Source organism: Mirounga leonina, unplaced genomic scaffold, assembly GCF_011800145.1.
Source record: "Mirounga leonina isolate KUSES-001 unplaced genomic scaffold, KU_Mleo_1.0 Mir_168, whole genome shotgun sequence".
Classification (NCBI taxonomy): domain Eukaryota; kingdom Metazoa; phylum Chordata; class Mammalia; order Carnivora; family Phocidae; genus Mirounga; species Mirounga leonina.
In genome coordinates this window covers 2,048,342-2,068,730 of record NW_023270426.1, presented here as the reverse complement: position 1 = coordinate 2,068,730, position 20,389 = coordinate 2,048,342, and the positions used below count along the sequence as shown (strand labels likewise).

General features: G+C 42.2%; 1 protein-coding gene across 1 annotated transcript in view; it reads left to right on the top strand.

The window, feature by feature from the left end:
• PGGT1B (protein geranylgeranyltransferase type I subunit beta) overlaps positions 1-20,389 on the top strand; it is a 57,013-nt gene that overhangs the window by 24,054 nt on the left and 12,570 nt on the right. The window contains exons 3-7 of the mRNA XM_035013936.1: positions 407-474; positions 4,023-4,174; positions 5,532-5,664; positions 11,303-11,348; positions 19,214-19,398. Coding sequence (XP_034869827.1) covers positions 407-474; positions 4,023-4,174; positions 5,532-5,664; positions 11,303-11,348; positions 19,214-19,398 — 584 coding nt within the window. The remainder of the gene's footprint in view (positions 1-406; positions 475-4,022; positions 4,175-5,531; positions 5,665-11,302; positions 11,349-19,213; positions 19,399-20,389) is intronic.

Here is a 20,389-nt window from a genome sequence, read left to right as displayed (position 1 = left end):
CATGGTAGGAAATCATTATTTTGTCTCTGGTTTGAAAATGAGAAGGGCATCTGGCTGGCTCAGTCGGAAGAGTGTGCAACTGTTGATCTCAGGGTTGTAAGTTCGAGCCCTATGTTGGGTGTGGAGATTGTTTTAAAATAAATAAACTTAAAATTTTTTTTGAAAATTAAATGAGGAAATTCCCACAAAAAGAGAACAGCCTTGGCTCATGGTGAGCATTAACCAATGAAAATGGACACAGTAACAAAGCTTTGGTACTAAACCGTTAGCTAGAATGAAAATGGACACAGTGACAAAGCTTTCATACTAAAATGCTCAGTTTCTGAAAGAATGTTTAATTGAACTGCTGTAGAGTCCAAACAAAAATAAAGTATACTCTAAATAAGTACATGTATTTATTTTCTAGGATCAAATCTAAACCGCTGTGGTTTCCGAGGCTCTTCATACCTGGGTATTCCATTCAATCCATCGAAGGTGAGTTACTGTCTGGGTCAGGAGGAAGAAGAAGGGAGGTGGCTGATAAAATTAGTGAGACAGAAAACTAAGAAATTACCCAGACGGAACCAAGCTTCCATGTTTTGATATAGCTGGATATACTGCCTACTAATGTACATTACACCTGCAGCTCCTGGAAGGAGTGTGGTCCGCACCTCACTTCCTGGCAGAATGCGCAGCCCATACGCGTGCAGAGATCCCTGCTGTCCCAAGTATCGTGACTCTCCTGTCATTTGTATAAAAATTATTGGTGATTTCCTGGAGAATTGGAAATAAAGCACTCGTGCTTGGTGCTTGCTCTCCAGGAAGCCAGAGAACTTCTGTGTTAGTGAAAGACTACATTCGACTCACGTTTCTTAGGAATAAAAGACAAAGCTCTTGCCAAGGCAGTGATTGAAGACCTGAGCAGTGATGAATTTGAGGACATTGTGGCAACAAGCAGGCTGTCTTGAGGGTTACGGCCAGAGGCTTTGGTACCAGCACACCGCGTGCAGCAAGCAGGGACTCCTCACAGAGGGAGGAACTTCTGCTTCTTCAAAGCATCAGATCCAGAGCCAGCTCTGAAGGTGTTTGCATCTCGGCACAAAATAACTTTTTCTATAGTGGAGCAGAGAGAAACTTCCTCATTTTTTTCAAAAGAGGGCCACACAACATAGAAACTTTTCCTCTGATGGGGTCACTCTGCTTATATATTGGTTATAAGCTAGTGTCTAGCAACACGGAGTGTGTCAGGATTTATATCCAGTTGCAATCTGAATGTAAATGGCATACTACCCATTTTTTCATGCTCTGCTTCAACATTTTAGAATAAATAGCAGTGATTTGGGAGAAGGCAGCATGATTTCATGGAGGCACTGCCTCAGCTTTCTTCCTCTGTCTTAGGCTCTAGATCCACCTGCCTGTGTCGAGGTCATGTGAATTTGCCAAGATGTCTCCAATCATGTGTGCCCATTGCTTTTAGCAGGGAGTCTGCAAACAGGATTCGTAAACTATGTTCCCTTTTTCCTACACATACAGTCTTTTCCAGCTGATGCTGGTCCTGAAGAAGATAGCTCTCCCTTTACTCCTAGTGGACAGGCTATCTGGGTGCCATGACGAGTGGTCATGATGACCATTCTCTAGTGCCATACCTTGTGTGTACCCACCCTGATTGAAATAAAACAGGGCTTTGATACATTTTGACAATCCCCTTCCTCTTGTCTCCCCCACCCCCAAGACATTTTTAAACAGGAATAAAATTGAAGAAGAAACCATTTTTGCCTTGGTTGGCAGAGTCTCCTGACACCCATTTTTGGTGACATTCACCTAGACGCCTGGCATCTTCTGGGGAGGCCAGGTCCCACTCTATGCCACATTGTGTTCATCTGAATTTGAGTGGTGGAAGGAGCAAGAGATGCCAGGGGGACTCATATCGGCCTCCCAGGGGTTGTCACTGAGAGTGGTTGGCTGAGAGTCCGCAAGAATCTGAGGAGGCGCATAGGATTGTCCGATGAAGTATATAACAGTAGTGTCATCAGTTTTTCTTCCAAAACCACCAAACCACCTGTGGGCCATTGCCTTACCTGATAAATGCCCAGGGCCTTCCATGGCCATAGAGTACTTCTTGAGAAACAGTGATGGATCCTCTCAACCCACTTTTCTCACTGTTTTCCTTCACAAATGCTATATTCTCTGTTAAATTATGTGTTGTCTCTAATACATGCTAGACACCCAGAATTTTCTTTCTCCACTTCGCTTTTACTTTTTCTTCTACCTATAAAGCCTTCTCTCCTTTCCACCCACCAAGCTCCTCTGCTGCTGCAGAAAAAAATCCCTTATTTAAGTCTTTGTGTTACTGGGGTGCCTGGCTGGCTGAGTCAGTAGAGCATGCAAATCTTGATCTCAGGGTGGTGAGTTCAAGCCCCACACTGGGCATGAAGCCTACTTAAAAAAAAAAAGTGAAACAGTCTTCAGATTTGACTAACAGAAGATAAGATGACAATTTAAAAAAATAAATCTTGGGGCACCTTGGTGACTCAGTTAAGCGTCTGCCTTCGGCTCAGGTCATGATCCCAGGGTCCTGGGATCGAGCCCCACATCGGGCTCCCTGCTCAGCGGGGAGCCTGCTTCTCCCTTTCCCTCTGTCTACCACACCCCCTGCTTGTGCACTGTCTCTGTCAAATAAATAAAATCTTTTAAAAAAACAAAAAAAAGGTAAATCTTTGTGTTAATGTATCTCCCTCATGACGCTTATTACATTCTACTTTGTATTGTAATTACTTGACCAGACCCTTTCTTCTGCCCTTAAGGTTAAGCTCCACATTTGATTTCTGTTTGGATTCCCCACGGTGCTTTTAACATAGTAGATGTTTAGTTTAAGTACCAAAAACTGAAATGTGCTCTAGGAGTTCTAGGCAGGCTATTACAAATGTGGAATAGAATAGCCAGGAGTACCAGAGTTCGAGCTCTAGGGAGGAACTCAGAATGAAAGGGTTAGCAAGATGAAAATTTGTTTGGCATGTTTGTGAGACCACAAAAGAATCGTGTATGTAAGGCCAGATGGGTGGGGTGGGTTCCGATTATAGAAGGTATTGAACACCTTGCAAACTTGTTCTGAGAGGAATCACAGAAGGTGGGTGAGCAGGAAAATAATGTGATTCACTCCCTGGTGGGTCCAGGAACCTAGTTCAAGACTCCCAAGAAGTAGTGGCCCTTTGGATATTTGCCTTGTACTTCCATCAGCATCAGGATAACTAGCATCTTTGTCATGGTAATTTTATTTAATCCTCACAATAACCCCTTGAGGGAGGTATTAATATCCATTTTCCAGAAGGAGGAAGTGAAGCAAGCCAATGAGTAGTAGAGGCAGGATTTGATGCATTTCAGTGGTTATAGAAGTTAACATTTATTAGAGTGGGTAGAGGAGTCTGCTTAAACCAAAACCTTGGTACAAGTTTCACTTTGACCTTCTAGTATGATGAGTATTATTCTAGGATTTGAAGCAATTACTGATTAATCCAAACTAAAATAGAAGGGAAACCTATGACAGAGATGAATTTTAAAATATGCTTGTATTCTGTCAAAATTAAAACGTTCTTCATTGTGTGTCAACTGTACTTCAATTAAAAAAAAAAAAAAAACCGGGCGCCTGGGTGGCTCAGTTGGTTAAGCGACTGCCTTCGGCTCAGGTCATGATCCCAGGGTCCTGGGATCGAGCCCGGCATCGGGCTCCCTGCTCCGCGGGAAGCCTGCTTCTCCCTCTCCCACTCCCCCTGCTTGTGTTCCCTCTCTCGCTGTGTCTCTCTCTGTGAAATAAAATCTTTAAAAATAAATAAATAAATAAATAAATAATTGTGTAGCCTGGAAAGCATGCAATTGTATTTACATTGAGACCTACAAAATGGAGGTTTGTTTTTTTCAATCAGGTGTTGGTATAAGTCAGTACAAACATTTAATTTTACTAGTTCCTGAAACCTGGTGTCAGATTACTTAATGAAATAAGTTTTCAGTTTACTAGTTAAATAACATCATGTTAATTTTGATTTTAGAATCCTGGAACAGCTCATCCTTATGATAGTGGCCACATAGCAATGACCTACACTGGCCTTTCATGCTTAGTTATTCTTGGAGATGACCTAAGCCGAGTCAATAAGGAAGCTTGCTTAGCAGGCTTGAGAGCCCTTCAGCTGGAAGATGGAAGGTACACATCACTCTGGTTTTTTCCCTTTTCTTTTTTGGAAAAATTTTATAGAACTGAAAAATGGGTATAATACTATACTAGAACTTTAGGGTTTACTATAAACCCTTTTAGAATCCTTTAATGTTCACTCTATGTACAATCCCTAATCAAAAAATAATCCAAGATTTCTTATTTCAGTAAAAAGAAATCATAATAGCAGAGCTCCTTGTTTTTTTCTCTTGTCTAAATTGAGATAGTGAATACATTCATAAATAAGTGGTTGAATGGTTTTAATATTAGGATGGACTTTAATTTACCTTCTGGGTGACAAAAAAGATATTTTGAAGTAAGCATACACTAGTCTGTACTTCTGTTCCTTAAGACATAGTGACTGGGGCAGAAAGGAATGAACATTGACTATTACATTCTAGTGAAGGTAGATTCAGTGATGTTTGTAAAGGATAGAAAAAGAACTTAGTTCAGTAATATTTGGTGGTCTGTATGGTATGTTTAAGGAATCTTCCTAGAGTTTTAAGGTGAAACCTCCCCCCACGCCACCCCAAATCTAGGAAGTGGCAAAGTGATACCATCTAGAGAAAAAAGTTTGCAAACCAATTCTGCTGTATTGTTACGTTAGTGCTCCATCAGCTGATACCTCTGTTTTCCCTTCAGTGTTTAAAAAACACTGCTCTTGATGAGGAGAAAATTAATTTAGACTTGTAAGATAAATTATCATTAATTGGAAATACTGTAAAAATCTTTACCTCAGCCAGTGTATGTGACTAATATCTCAAAGTTTCCATATAGTCTTTGATTACTGCCACCTTTTCCTTGTTTATAAATAAAGGACTAGATATCAGACTCAGACTGTTACCTCTCTAAAACTAATGGAATAGGTAAAAAAAAAATCACCATACAATATTGTGTTAGTTAGTGGTTATCTACATATACATTTAGGAGAAATTTCACATGTCAAAACTTGGGTTTGGAAATTTCTTACTGCCCAGTGGGTCCCGGGTGCTTTTCCCCCCATTAATTCTCAAGCTAGCATGCCACGATTGTCCGGGATAGGGAACAAAGACACTTCAAGTGGTGCCATCTGGGAAGGATTAACTGGTAGTGTATAAAGCTACCCAGAAATCAGAACTTTGAAATGGAGCGGTGATTTAGAGATCATTTTATATTATTCAAGTTAATAGTCCTGTTCTTTATTGACAAATATAAGTAGTATACGGTTTTTAAATCCATATTTAATCATAGATTTTTCTGCGAGTAAAGACATGAAGTGGGTGTTTCTCACCCCTCCCTCCCCCGCAAAAAAAATAAAAACTAAATTATAGTGCGATGGAATCGTAAATCATAGTGTTATTTCTTTCAGCTTCTGTGCAGTCCCTGAAGGCAGTGAAAATGATATGCGATTTGTATACTGTGCCTCCTGTATTTGCTACATGCTCAACAACTGGTCGGGCATGGATATGAAAAAAGCCATCAATTATATTAGAAGAAGTATGGTGAGTTATGTTGATAAATGACTATTTTAGGTTATTGTTGCTATATGGGGACTGCACTATAATGCACGTCTCATCTCTCCTCCACCAAGAATCTGGAAATAAGGGCAGTAAGGTTGCTTTTTGGATATGTTGTGTAATCAGAACAGCCATATAGAAATTGATTGATTGGCCGTTAAAATTCAAACATCATTTGATTGTATCTAAGGAAACAAATGTCTTTACTAGAAAGAGATTGGTCAGCCTTAGAAGGAAAAAAAAAATGACGTAAAATCTCACAGGCACATGTTTGATAGCCTTTGCTAGCAGGGGTTAGTGCGGAGCCCTGGCCAAGCATAATGGAAAATTATGGTTTCTTAGGTGAGACTATTTCTATATTTGGTGTGAGGTGGGAGTTCCGGAAGTCATTTGATTAGCAAGAACCACATACAACAAGATTGACTGGGCTAACAATAGATTTTTGGATCTTTTTGTTAATACTTGTGTGTGCCCCTCCCCCCCCCTTTTAAAAGATTTTTTTATTTATTTGACAGAGAGATAGCGAGAGAGGGAACACAAGCAGCGGGAGTGGGAGAGGGAGAAGCAGGCTCTCCTCTGAGCAGGGAGCCCGATGTGGGGCTCGATCCCAGGACCCTGGGACCATGACCTGAGCCGAAGGCAGATGCTTAACGACTGAGCCACCCAGGCGCCCCGTGCCCCCTTTTTTTTAATCTAAGGTTTATTTTAAGGCAAGTATCAAATAGAAGTGCTATTCTTTCACAATACAACTTAATCTTTTCATTGGCAGTAGTAAGGAAAGCTTAGTCTCAGCCAGAATTATCCCTTGCTCTACTTTTTTGTCTTTTGTATGAAACTGAGACATGGAAATGTTGCTTCCCAGGTTTATTACTTCCCAAATCTGAAGTTTTCGTTTCATAGACTAGACTCTTTTAGGATTAATTCAACTTTTACTCGTCAGTGTTTCAAAATGAAAATTAAGTTCTTAGAGGAGTGAAATTTTTTTTAACTGAAGGTGTGAATATGGGTCAGATTTTGTAGAATCGGCACTAGTCCAAACTTCGGAGAGCCCGTGGAGCAGAAAGAACAGGCCCTTCAAGGAGCTTCAGAGGGAAAGGAGATTTATATTCAGTAGAAGGATGGGTGACGTGTGTTTTGGCGTAACTGCTACGGCGGCAATGCTGTGTTCTCCTTCGTGTGTTGTATGTGGAAATACAGCGTATTGATTTGCCCTGCTACCAGTGACGGTGACTTTGGAGCGCCGGTTAGGTTAGCATTTCTCTGTGTATCATTATTCAGTATCTTGTGGTGAGGGATTTGGAGACTGTTAAATAACCTGTTCCTCTTCAAACTTTTATCCGCTGGTGGTGGTATGCAGTTGAGGATTTTCCAGCTCTGTCATTCCTCCTGTGATTTTTCAGTTGAAATTCTGCTTTTAGAAAAAGCTTTCTCTTTACATCTGTCTGTATCACTTTGAACTCCAGATTCTTGTTTTATCCAGTGGGCTATTGCCTGTTACTGTCGTTACTTATTTTGATGGTCAGATTGTCCCGGATTCAGCGAGCCCCACCACGCGGACGCTTGTGCCTTTTTTTGTCTCACCCCCTTCATTCTTTGAGCAGCAGTTGGCTTTCTGGCACAAGATTTTCCAGGTTCTCTTGTACTTTCCGAGCCATAGCCCTGGAATCTGTCATTTTGGCAAGGAGCCCTGGTTCCTACTGGAGGATGGTGTGTAGAAACGAGCATTTGGGCACGATCGCTGTGCTCACTGGCATTGGGATATCATGGCTTCTAGTCCCTCTCTCAGCAGGCCGAGCTAGGAAATGTATGTATGCGTGTGTCTATGCACAGAATCCTTCCCCCCCCCTGCCCCCCACTTATACGCACCCACTCACCTCTATTTCCTTATCTATGTGTGTAATAAAAACCATGAGTCCTATTGATACCTCAAATTTCAGTCCAGCACCACAGTTCTTTTTTATCTTCCTCCTTTCTTTTTGTAACTCCCTTCTCAGACAGTCACCAGCCTGGTTCCCATTATCCAAGATACATTGCTCTTTTTGTTTGAACCTGAAGGTATATAGTCAAAATACCATATTTAAGAAATACTTGAGGGGCTCCTGGCTGGCTCAGTTGGTAGAGCATGCCCCTCTTGATCTTGTGGTCATGGGTTCGAGCCCCACATTGGGTATAGAGATTAATATTAAATCTTTAAAAAAAAGTGCTTGAGTTACTTCTGTTATTCCCCACCCCCTTTAGTATGGTTATGTTATTTAGTTAAAATACAGCTAAGTTTGTTGGTGTTTGGGGCTTCATTTTAGGGTTTTCCCCCAATGTTGTTAATTTTTAAAGATTTACTTAATATGTGAAATATTGACTTGGTTCTGAAAGTCAGAACTGTACAAAAAGGGATATTCCAAGATGTGTTACTCCTTACCTCCTGTCCCTTCTGTCTCGCCCCCTTGCTCACTCCCGTCCGTAGTGGCGTAGTTGCCACCTTGTTCCGTTTACACCGTAGGGGACCAATCTCATTAGCATTTGCTTTGTCCTTCCCGTATTTGATGAGCAGATATGTACATTTTTGTTTCTCCTTCTTTCTTCCTCACAAGGTAGCACACCACAGATACTTAGTTTCATAGTACTCCATTGTGTGCATGTACCTAGTTTTTTGAACGGTTCTGAACATGGAACACGTATTTTCCAAAGGCGAACAATGTTGAAATTAATAACCATCTGCATATGCATTTATGTATTTTTGGAGATAGATCTTCAGAGTGAATTCCTAGTAGTGCACTTGCTTGATCAAAAGGTAAATGCATATGTAATTATACTAGATGTTGCCCATTTTCTCTCCGAAAAGGGCAGACCAGTTTCTCTTCCCACCAGTGTAGGAGAGTGCCTATTTCCATACCACCTCGCCAAAGCAATGTGTTGTCATCCTCTTTAATTTTTATCAGTCTGGTGGGTGAAGAATGATCTTTCAGTGTGTTTATTTTTAATTTGTATTGCTTTTATTATGAGTGAGCTTGACCACTTTCTTCACTCCAGGACGATAGAGCACCAGGTCACACATGAGCACCAGTAGCCTGCAGTTTGCTAACCCGAGTTCCAGTCCATAATTAGTTTGCTTTCCTATAGGAACTCCAGTTTTGTGTATGCTCTTTCTTCTTTGCTTATCTTTGATTTCAGTCACTTTTTCTCTGACCCTTTTTACTGCTGTGTCTTAGTTTTAGTCTCTTGGCTGTTTTCTGCCTTTTGTCAGTGTCCCTTACTGTCTTTTCTTTTGAGACTGTTATTCCTTGGTCTTACTATTCCTTATTTTCTTCCATTTATTTCCTGAAGTCACTGAACTCTGTTTATTTCTTCCTACTGTTTGTCCTTTCTGTTTTTAACTTTTAGTTTCCTTTTCATACTCTCAGGTGCTTGCTTGATAATCACAGTTGAGTTTGGGCAGCTGTATTACAGTTCTCCTCTGCTTTATGTCCATTTTGGGGAGGCAGGGGCAGATTTTCATACACCGAGATGTTTTCATTCCATTTGCTGTGTTTTCAGAGTTATTTTATATAGATTTGTCTCCTTGTTTAGTCATTTTGCAGGTGTTCTTTCTTAGAAAAATTTCTATTTAAGAGTACACTCTTTTCAGTCAACAAAGTGTGATTTCTTTAATGAGTTTTTGTGGGGTTTGATTTTGTTTGTTTGTTTTCATGTTGGGGAAAGTATGTGTTTCATGATTTCCTGGTAGAAGAGAGAGTCTCTTGTTTCTCATGTCTCTAAATGTTGGTCCTTTGGTGTCCTTTATGACCTGATCTTTGGCGGGTCCATCTCTCTTCCTTGTTAACTTGATTCATCAAAGTCATTCCCTCTAAGCACTGCACCCTCTGAAGTCCCTTCCCAGTGGTCAGCGCTCTACTGTTCCAGAACTCACACAGTCCCGGCAGCGCTCGCCTGGCGTGGTGGGCCGGCCCGTGATAGGGATTGTGACCACATGGGCTGAGTGAGGCCCAGGGATCTGAGTCGTCAGGGGGAGATCACCACTGCTCTGGGGCCTGTGCAGCTTTTTGCCATCACATCACAAACTCTTCGGGAGTCGTAAGTGTGCGTACAGAGAAGTTTTAAGCGGTAAAACCAGTATTTATTTAGTACATTGTAATATTAAAACATTAGAAATATTGAGAGTTAAAGTGTTTTCTTTGTAAAAAAAAAAAAAAGCTATATATATATATATATATATATATATATAAAAGAATGAAGTAGTTTGGACAGTGTTTGCCTTGTTTCCTTACGTAACTTAGGACAGGGAGGGAGCATCGTTTCTGTCTCGGTAAATGATCAGACTCCTTCCTAAGTTCATAGCAGCTTCCAGCACTTTCTCCTTTGTGTTTTCATCTTTGTGAAACATCTCCAAGGATTCCTTTCTTCATCCTTTGTGTCACAGCCGTGGTCCTCACTCATGCAGGCCCCTGCCTTCACTTAGTTCTTCCGACGGCAGCACCAGCAGCCTTCCCGGGACTAGCCGTTTTTTTCTAATTCTGTGTTTGAGCTCAGTTTCACTTCTAGTGGTGCCGCTTCTCATTTCTTGATTTGGTGGCCAGTCTGTTCTTTTGGTTCTGCCTTTTCAGAGACCGTCACGTGGGTTTACTACTAAGACAAAGGAAGAGACAACACAACCATACATTTTGCTGTCTGTGCATGAACTGAACAATATGTGCAGTGACCAGTTACTAACAGACTCTGAAAAAGGTGGTGGGACTAGTTACTGATTATGATGCACATCTGTTGTTTATGTAGTGACTTGTGAACTGAGATGCTAGCAGCAAGTTTGTACTCTGTGCAGTTGCTCATAGTTAATATACCGTGGTTGCAGAAATTGGAACCATATTGTGTTGTTTAGCTGAAGGATGGTATGTGGAATTTGTGCGTATCAGAACTGCACAAAAGAAGGACTACCTATATTTCGCTCTTAGGGTGGACCTTCTCCCTCCAGCGGTGATTTTAGATCTGTCTCATGCCTACCATTGGCTCCCCCCCGGCCCCTGATTTTCCACAAACTTCCCTTGCTCTCTGCAAAAGGGTGACAGGAGTGGGAGAGGCAGCTTGCTGGGATTTGAGGTTTCTTTTTCTATAGACAGGTAATTTAAAGCTTACACACGTCTTCCAGCTTTGCTAAGGTTTCGGCTTTATATAGTTGTATTGTTCTGGTTTGCTTTTGTGGGATATATGGGGAGATCCACATTTGGGCAGGTGCTGTTACCCTTAGCTACCCACAAGCCTCAAAATAGACTTGTTCCATGTTTATAATATTTTATTAGTACAGCATCTTTACATTTTCCTTAAACTTGTATACTCTTGCAAGTAGGAAAAGAATAAGGGTTAGGGCTTTTTATTGGGTAGAAATCAAATATATAGATGCCATCTTTGAACAAACTGTCTCAGAATGTGCCTGCTGTATGCATTTAGTGATTTGACTTGATGAATAAGCCAAGACCAGGTACTTGGAAATGCCTACAACTACTCCTTTGTGGGAAAGAGTATTTTGGAGATATGAGGGAGAAACCAAAATGGAGCAAGAGACCAAAAATTAGCATAACGAGGACTTACTTATTATCATTTCCCTATTAAACTGAATAATGTTTTTCTTTTTCAGTCCTATGACAATGGGCTGGCACAGGGAGCTGGACTTGAATCTCATGGTAAGACATCTTAAAGTAAATGAACATGTAGTTTCTTTTATTCCTTTAATTAACAATGGCATCTGCGACATGGAGAACCTTGGAAGTTTGCCTCAGCCCGTGGTTGTTGTCTTTCCTACTTCTCTCTTTTGACGCTTTATGCCACTTTGAATGTCTTCTAGCTCAGTAATAGGTCAGAGAATGTTCAGACTAAGATTTTCATACTTTTCTAGTATTTTCAGGTTACCTATTTGACTGTCAGCTGTATGATAATATCCTGGGGTGATTTCTTAAGATAGTGCCAGAAGACAGCAAGTTTTCTTTTTTGGCATAACACTGAAAAGCTAGAGGCAGAATATTAAGCATGAATCAATGAACTTGTGAAGAAATGAAAATGTCTTTCTCAATATAATAATCCTTAGTCATTGCCGTAAAACATTTTGCTGCATAGCATATGTTCATTGTATAAATTAATAGCGTTTCTCCTTTCGCCCTTTTCCCCACTTGGGGCAGAATCAGAATAGGGAAGTGATATACTTAGTCTGTCAGCACATCAGTAGCCTGAAGTTTTTCAAATTGAGTATTTCCATGTAAGAGTAAGTAAGCGCCATGCTCCTTTTTAATTTTTTTTAATTTCTTCCTTTTTTTTTTTTTTTTAAGATTTCATTTTTAAGTAATCTCTACAACTAGCATAGGGCTCGACTCCCAATCAAGAGTTGCATGCTCTACTGACTGAGCCAGCCAGGCTCCCCAGCAGTGTTCTTTTTTTAAAAAGAAAGATCCGATCAAGGAGGCTCTCTGAGTGAACTCCTGAGGTTTCCTCTTTATTATGGCAGTCTCTTTGTGTTCGCCCTCTGGCAGCATGACAGATCTCAGAAAGAACAGGTCTCAGCCCTGATACCTGCTTGGGACCTGGCCCCTCACTTAATCGCTCTGAGGGTTTCCTCGTTGACCGACAAGAAATAATTGGACCTTCCTTTAATTTTAAAATTGTTGCTAGGATTATAAGAGGTAGGGGGAAGGTGGTTTGTAAACTATAAAACATGTATAAAAAGATATTTTTAACATCTACTCCTTGACCCCATCTCCTTGTACTTCCCCTGAGACCTTGTCCTGCTGGTCTTCTCCCTCTCACACATCTTCACTCCCTCCTTCAATGTAGATATTTGGAGGGTGCGTATCACGAAGGGCCACGTAGAAGACTGTCTCTGTGTTTCCTCTGAAGCCGTACTGTAATCAGGACACCATAATTCCTATGTGTGCCTACATTTGGATGAGATTGGGCTTGGGGCAAACTGCAGTCGCAGTTCTGTCACTGGTCATCACCACTTGGTGAGGAGGGATATGTACTCGTGGGTGCACAGAGAGGAAATCTGGTGTCTGAGAATTTCCGAGAAGCCAGGGCCTCGTGCTAGGTGTTGGAGAGGGTGTTAACAGGCACTCTGGCTGAGGCGACACATTACCAGTACGGGAGACCTGTGATACAGATGCCGTGGGTCCCAGGAAATTGGGATTGTATTTGCCGGAACATGAAACAGAGGGCTGCTCAAACATGAGTCTCTCTGACAGCTCCTGTCAGGAAAGCATCTTGCTGAGCCACACTTAGTAGTGATTTTAAGTCTGTATGACTTGAGTAGGATTACACCCATTGAGATCATCAGTCATGGACTGTGGTTCATGCAAAAAGCTTAGATCTGTCTTCCTTTTCTCTTTGAATTTGTTTGGTGGGCTTGAGACCCAAAGCTCTAGAGAAGGGCGTCCTACTCAGGGTGCCACAGTGGGCTGGTGTCCTGCCAGTGGGCTCCAGGAATGCTTAGATACCAGCTCCCTCCACCTTGGGGGCAGCCAAGCAAAGCTGTGGGTCTGGAGTCCCCGCTCAGGGTGCCACAGAGTGCGCACGCACGTCAGGCATCCTGTCGTCCGGGTGCTGTGAGGTTAGATAGGCTGAGGAGACTGCTCTGGAGGCCCTTCCTTCCACGCCTTCTCTCCTCTCAGCGCTGCCAGGCGAGACCTCCTCCTCAGAAGTCAGCCTGCAGTTTGGCCGCCCCTGCAAGCTTTTGTCTTCTCCCTTCTTCTTTCTCTGGTTAATCTTTTCAGAGAAGCAGTCCAAACATACTCTTGGCCCTTCTCCACAAGTGGCTTATTCTTCAGCCTTCTGTATAAGCCTCAGCAGCTTCGGGAGTTTCTCTTGTAAAGTCACCAGTGATCGACATTTCAAACCCATTGTCGCCTTCTTACTTCTCGCCCTGTGTTTCCTGAAGCACTGGAAGCTGTTAGCCTCTCCCCTGCTTTCTGGAAGTGTCAGGTTCCTCTTGCCCCGCTTCCTCACGAGTTGTTTCTGGCTCCTTCACTATGCTTGTGTCTTCCTCTTGCCCCCTTACCTGGACCCACCTTTTTCTTGCCTTCGGGTGGTTCCTCTTTCTGAATCTCAGGGCTCTTCTTGTACTTGCTGTGCTGTGTACGGAAAACCCTCCACCCTCACCTCTGGCTTACACTTGGCTCTGTTTCATATCCCTAGGTCTTGGCTCCAATGATTGCTTTTAATTACCATTTTTGAGATTGCAGATCACCCACACACACTCCATTCCCTATCCCCTTTCCTGCCCTTGGTTTTCTCTGTATTCGGTTTTATCATGTGTGTGTTATCTGTCTGTCCGCACACGGGAACGGAGATCTTTACCCATTTCAGTCACTCTTGCGTCCCCCACACCTGGCACATGTGGCGTGTGCTGAGATGAGCGAATGGATGGTTTTATTAGTCCCCCTGTGCTGGTCCTTCAGCGCCGCAGGCTGCGCGTTTGTGGAGCCATCGTGTTTTCATTCCTTCCTCCCACGCCTCAATGTGCTCCTCAGGAATGTGGAGCCGCTACTTCCGGACCTACTGGTTTTTCAGTCCATAGAAGCCAGAAGTCCAGAATTCGGGGCGTTTGATCTCATGTTCTGTTTTGTTTTGTTGTTTTATTTGCACTTACACCAGTGTTCTCCTGTAGGTCGCCTGTTTATAATCCTTGATCTCCAGACTGAAAGGACTGGAATTTATGATGAAGCAGCTGCCCTGTGCCAGCTACCAGTTAGTCTCATTTAATCCTCACACCAGCCCTCTGGGAGTGGGCATCTGTGTGTGACTTGGATTCCGTCAGAGAGCGAGACCACCATGAGTAGTAAAGAACTGGGACTTATCGTAGGAATAAGACTGTGGAGGAATATGGAGAAGGAAGGGCCTGAAGGGCAAGTTGCTGGACTGGGGGGAAGTCACTGACAAGGCGTCCTGCGGCCCCGGCCCAGGTGGACAGCGAGACCTGGCAGGTCAGGTGCATCCAGCGACCAGAGCAGGGCTGTGGTAGAGGAGTCTGGCGGGGGCAGTTGCTCCAGCATCTGACTATGGGTCTTGGGTCACCAGGGCAAGAAGTAAAGCGGACTTGCATTCCAGGTATGTGGGAGAATAAGGGCAAGGTGCAATCTCCTGGCACCTCTGCCTTTGTCTCTCAGCTCCTTGAACCGCAGCTGGGATAGTGGGTGCTGCTTCTCTCCTTCCAGCGGATCCCACGCAGACTTCGCGGGCTGCAGACCATACAGGGAAGCACCTCTGGCCCAGGCAGGTGGACGCGGAACCAAACCACTGTAGTAGCCATTGTCATTTTTCTCAGAGTTATGACTTCCCCAGTAGGCTCATATATCGTCGGGCATGTAACGTAGCCCACTGGAAACCCTGTGCGTACTCAGCAGCGCCCCTCATTTTAGTTCTCCGTGTCCGCTTCCAGCCTCGCTTTGTAGACGCACCCATGGGCCACCCCTTCCGTGCATCCCGGGCTGCAGAGAACATGTGCTCCCCCCATGTTCTCACGGGCCTTTTCCCTGAGGGACGGGGCCAACATTCTTCCCTTGCCCGAAATGCTTCCCCTCCCACCTGCTTCTCCTCTTTCCCCTTTTCCTAACCTTCCGAGTTTTGCCAATCTTCCTGTGGCTGGTTCCATTCTCTCTCAAACTCTTCATCGTCTCATCCCCTGGCCCTAAGCAATGCCTCCCTTTTCTGTATTCCAGCCATACTGGGCTCATACCATCTTCATGGCACCTCCCCATTTGCCTTAGCGTCCCTGCTACATTGTGAGCCAGTAGGTCTCATTCGTGTCCAACTCCACTTGCCCTCATACCGTGCGCTTGTCCAGCAAGTATTTGAATTGACTGTCCCCTCTCCCCCTCGGCATCCCGAAGTGCGGGAGGCTGTGTGTGGGCTGCGCGTCCTTCTGCTGCAGTTCATCGGCTCTTCTCCCACAACTGCTTAGCTGAGAGCCCATTTGTCCTGCAAAGCCTTCTAGGCTGTGATCATCAGATGTGAGTATTCCTTTTTATCCTAGTGAGTCTCTTAAGCACTAGCACAGTTGTAGGGTAAAGTGTTCGTGTGTTTGGAAGAATTGGGTTTTCCTGCTCTGCTAGAATTAAAGCTATTTTTTCCTCTCAGGATTCATGATATAAAAGTAATAGTTCACATAAATTAATTTGATTCCATGGTTCTTCAAAAATCTCTCTACTCCTTAATCCAGAAGAGAAATTTTCAACTCTCTGGCCTAATTTCATGTAAGCATTCAGCTTCTTGAATTTTCCTTACTTTACCTTTTCCATGGGGTATTTTAAGTGTGAAATGGTGTACTTTTATTTTTATACCTATTTTTAGCTTCCTACTTCATCTCTAGCTATATGATTGTTAACCTTAAATTATATATTTCAGAGCACATGGACTCCTTCAGATAATTTGGTACATGCAAATAAATAGAAGAGAATGCTTAAAATTGGGCTTTAAAACCTTATAGGAGCAGTTAGCTTACACCTGTTAAAACACTGTTAAAATGTAAGTCAGTCCTAGCATCCAGGACTAGAGGCAGGAACACCTCCTTCACCCTGCCCCCAGGAGCACTGAGGTCGGTTGTTAGAACCAACCTTGGTGGTCCCTTCCATCTGTGGTGTCCATGACTATGGTATTCTGCACCACACCGAAATGATCCATATGACCGAAGCATCTGACTTCAGGTGACAAACTCAGCAGGTGCAGTCTTTCTCTTGTTTGCACATGCCTTAATATGTCTTACTGTAAGAGCCTTCAGTACAGAAGATTCTTTTCATACCTTCTTCAGCCAAGGCATAATGAACACAACCTTCTGTTGATGAATTCAGAAAACTATGAGAAGCAGTTTTGTATTGTACTTTAATGTAATGATGTAATATTCCTTTTTTTTTTTTTAAGATTTTATTTGAGAGAGAGCACGATCAAGCGGGGGGAGGAGCAGAGGGAGAGAGACAAGCAGACTCCCCCCTGAGCGCAGAAGCCCGCAGTGGGGCTTGACTTCCTGACCCTGAGATCATAACCTGAGCCTAGTCAGATGCTCAACCAGCTGAGACGCCTGGGTGCCCCTGTAATTATGTAATATTCTTGAAATGTTTTGAAGCTTGTAGGAATCATTGATGTAACCTTATTTAGCCCCTTTTGGTGCTAAATAGAATATGAGTTCCTGTGCCCACTTTTTTATATTTCTTAATTGACTTATTTATTAAGATGTTACCTGTCTTTTCTTGCTCTCTGTATCTGCATCTAACACTCTAAGTTAATACTGTTAGCTCAGGTTTTTAGAATTAGTTTTTAAGAATTTTGTATAAAATAAAAAAAAAAGAATTTTGTATAAAATATTTGAACCTCTCAGGGGTAAATGTTGGTAAATGAATTTTAGCTTAAAGCATAGATTTTGCAGTAAGTGTTTTTGGCTACTCAGAGCTCAAACTTACTTCAGAAGTTATCATTGTGCAAAGCTGGTGATTTGGGCAAAGTAGAGAGTATTTTTACTTTGAATTGTGCCAGTTTGCTTTAAAGAATCCTAACAAGTAATTTGGAGAGTAACAATTAAATGCCTCTTTTTACCTTTTGGTAGGTTTTTTTTTTTTTTTTCTAAGTTTGATTTATTTAAGTAATCTCTAAACCCAGTGTGGGGTTCGAACTCACAACCCTGAGATCAAGAGTTGCATGCTCTTCCGAGTGAGCCAGCCAGGCACCCCTACTTTTTGGTAGTTAATGAGTACATATTATCTGTTGGGAGATTTTATATTTAATGATGTAATAATACCTGAAGTCATGGCCAGGTTGTCATGAAAGAGAAATTGAAATTGGTGGGTCACTGAAGAGGAAATAAGATTGGTAGTTGCTTAATAGGAATTATTCTGAAAGGTTACTATAAATTTGTTTATTTTTCTCTTTTCATGAACTCATGACTGACATAGATCTCTGGAATCACTGGGAAAAATTCTGAAGATTAAATAGTCCTTACTGGCAGTGACCTTTTTAATGTGCTGCCTGTCTGGAGTTTTCTAGAGGGAATGCTGACTTTTCTTTTGCCAGAGAATGCATCCAAGTCGTGTAACAGTAAAAGGGAAGTTGTAGGATGAAGCGTATTACAAACCCTCCATTTCCATAGCTGAAATTAATCAGTAGTGTAAAGTGTTGTTTCTTTTCCTTTCTGGAGAAATAAGGACTTCTCAGTTCCTGAGGAAAGGAATCACTTTTGTGAGTGTACCGGTTTAAATTTAAAATAATTTAAATTTAAAATAAATAATAATTAATTATTATTTAAAATATAATTTTTAATTATATTTTTTTTAATATACCACTAAGTCCGAGTTGCCTCGGACTTAGTGGTATAAAACAGCACAAGCCTGTTCTCTTACAGTTCTGGAAGGCAGAAGTCTGAGCTGCACTTTACAGGGCTGCTTCCTTCGGGAGGCTCCAACAGAGAGTCTGTTCCTTTGCCTCTGCCGACTTCTGTGGCCTCCGACATTCCCGACATGTTGCCGAGTCACTCCAGTCTCTGCTTCACAGTTTCATCGCCACCTCTTTCTGTCATCCCCTTTTGCCCCCTTCATAAGGACACTTGTGGTTGCATTTATCCAGGGATATCTCTCCGTCTCAGAATCCGTAGTCACATTCACCCAAAGTCTCTTTTGCCGTAGGCGGAAACGTTGCCGTGTTCCAGGGGTTAGGACCTGGACTTCTGAATCTTTGCGGGTCATTATTCAGTCTACCACAGGGAATGGATTATCCCCACGTGTCTCCTTCCTCATAGGCCCTTCTTCTCTCCCCGCCCCCAACACGATCTCTCCCTCATCCCTCACTCAGACTTGTCTTCCTTAAATTTTTTAAGCTGAGTAGGTATCATATCTGCATATCTGCTTCTAGCTTGTCTGTGTTATATGTGAAAATTAGTCTGTGGGCTCAGGCAGATGGAACCGCAGTTCATGAGCACTGTGTGGTTTTAAGGGAAAGGAATCAGACTGGGGCGACAGGGAGGAGGAGTCCTAAGTTTTAGTGTCAACTCTTCCATTAAACCATGTAATTTTGAACATGTTCCTTAACCTCCGAAGTCTTTTTTTTTCCCCCCAAAAGTAAAATATTTCTTAGAGCTTTAAATTATTTTATTTATTTATTTATTTATTTTTAAGATTTTATTTATTTATTTGAGAGAGAGAGAATGAGAGAGAGCACATGAGAGGGGGGAGAGTCAGAGGGAGAAGCAGACTCCCTGCCGAGCAGGGAGCCCGATGCGGGACTCGATCCCGGGACTCCAGGATCATGACCTGAGCCGAAGGCAGTCGCTTAACCAACTGAGCCACCCAGGCGCCTGAGCTTTAAATTATTTTAAATTCCTGCCTGTTTCATCAAATTAATATTGAAGACTCCCAACACTTTCTGGTTATTTTAAAGGTATAATTAATTGTCTTCTAAATTTACTTTATTTTACTGATTTCCAGAATTGTATAACCATTGTTTTTTTTTCTCCAGCCATTTCATGTTATTTTCCTAGGCATCTGATTTGACGTTTGAAGTATTGTGTGGTTTCGATTAACAGGAGGATCAACTTTTTGTGGCATCGCGTCACTGTGTCTGATGGGTAAACTAGAAGAAGTTTTTTCAGAAAAAGAATTGAACCGGATAAAAAGGTGGTGTATAATGAGGCAACAAAATGGTTACCATGGAAGACCTAATAAGCCCGTAGACACCTGTTACTCTTTTTGGGTAGGAGCAACTCTAAAGGTAAGAGAAAGAATAAAATTGAGAAACCTGTACTCTGTGTTGATACAAACTGTGCTTTAAAAGTTTTGGTCTTTGTAATGGTCACTAAATACCATTAAATTTAGGCTGCCGAGTTTTTTCTCTTGCTCCGGCAAAGCTCATCTCTGTACGGTTTTTCTATAGAATTCAGGTATCTGTTGTGCTGCTTGAAAATTGCCATTCTTATAAAACTTAAGTGGCCCAGAACATAGATGAGAAAGGATAAGGTATAAGGTATAAAGGTTGTAAAAATCTTGTTACCAAAACTGACGGACTGGTAGTCTGTCTGGAGCAGGGATCTGTCTGAACATGGTAGCAGTAAAGGCTTTATGGGAAGTTAACGAATCTTTTTTTTTTTTTTAATTTTTTTTTTTTAAGATTTTATTTATTTGTGAGAGAGAGAATGAGAGACAGAGCACATGAGAGGGGAGAGGGTCAGAGGGAGAAGCAGACTCCCTGCCGAGCAGGGAGCCCGATGTGGGACTCGATCCAGGGACTCCAGGATCATGACCTGAGCCGAAGGCGGTCGCTTAACCAACTGAGCCACCCAGGCGCCCGGAAGTTACGAATCTTAAAAGATAAACCATGGGTCATTCCCTTGAAAACAGTTTGTGGTTTTTAATTTTTTATTGATTTATTTGCCTAACCCTTCTGAATAACTTACTGATTAACACTTTTGCACATTTCTCTCCATTTGTTACCTTTTTGACATGCCTAATTTTATAAGCTTATTAACCACTAAATACCCTCAAGTTTGCTCTGTCTTAAAATTGCCTTTCCCCTTTAAAATGTTTCACCTAATTCTGATATTCTGAAATCTAACAAAAGTCCATGTTCATCTTTTATATAATATCCTAATTTTTTCTCTTAAATTCTGAAATGCTGAAAACAGAATGATTAACATGAAGGCAGTATATCTCCCTCTCTCCCCTCACTCCTAGTGCCATTCCTTGGGTGTACCGCTTTAATACTT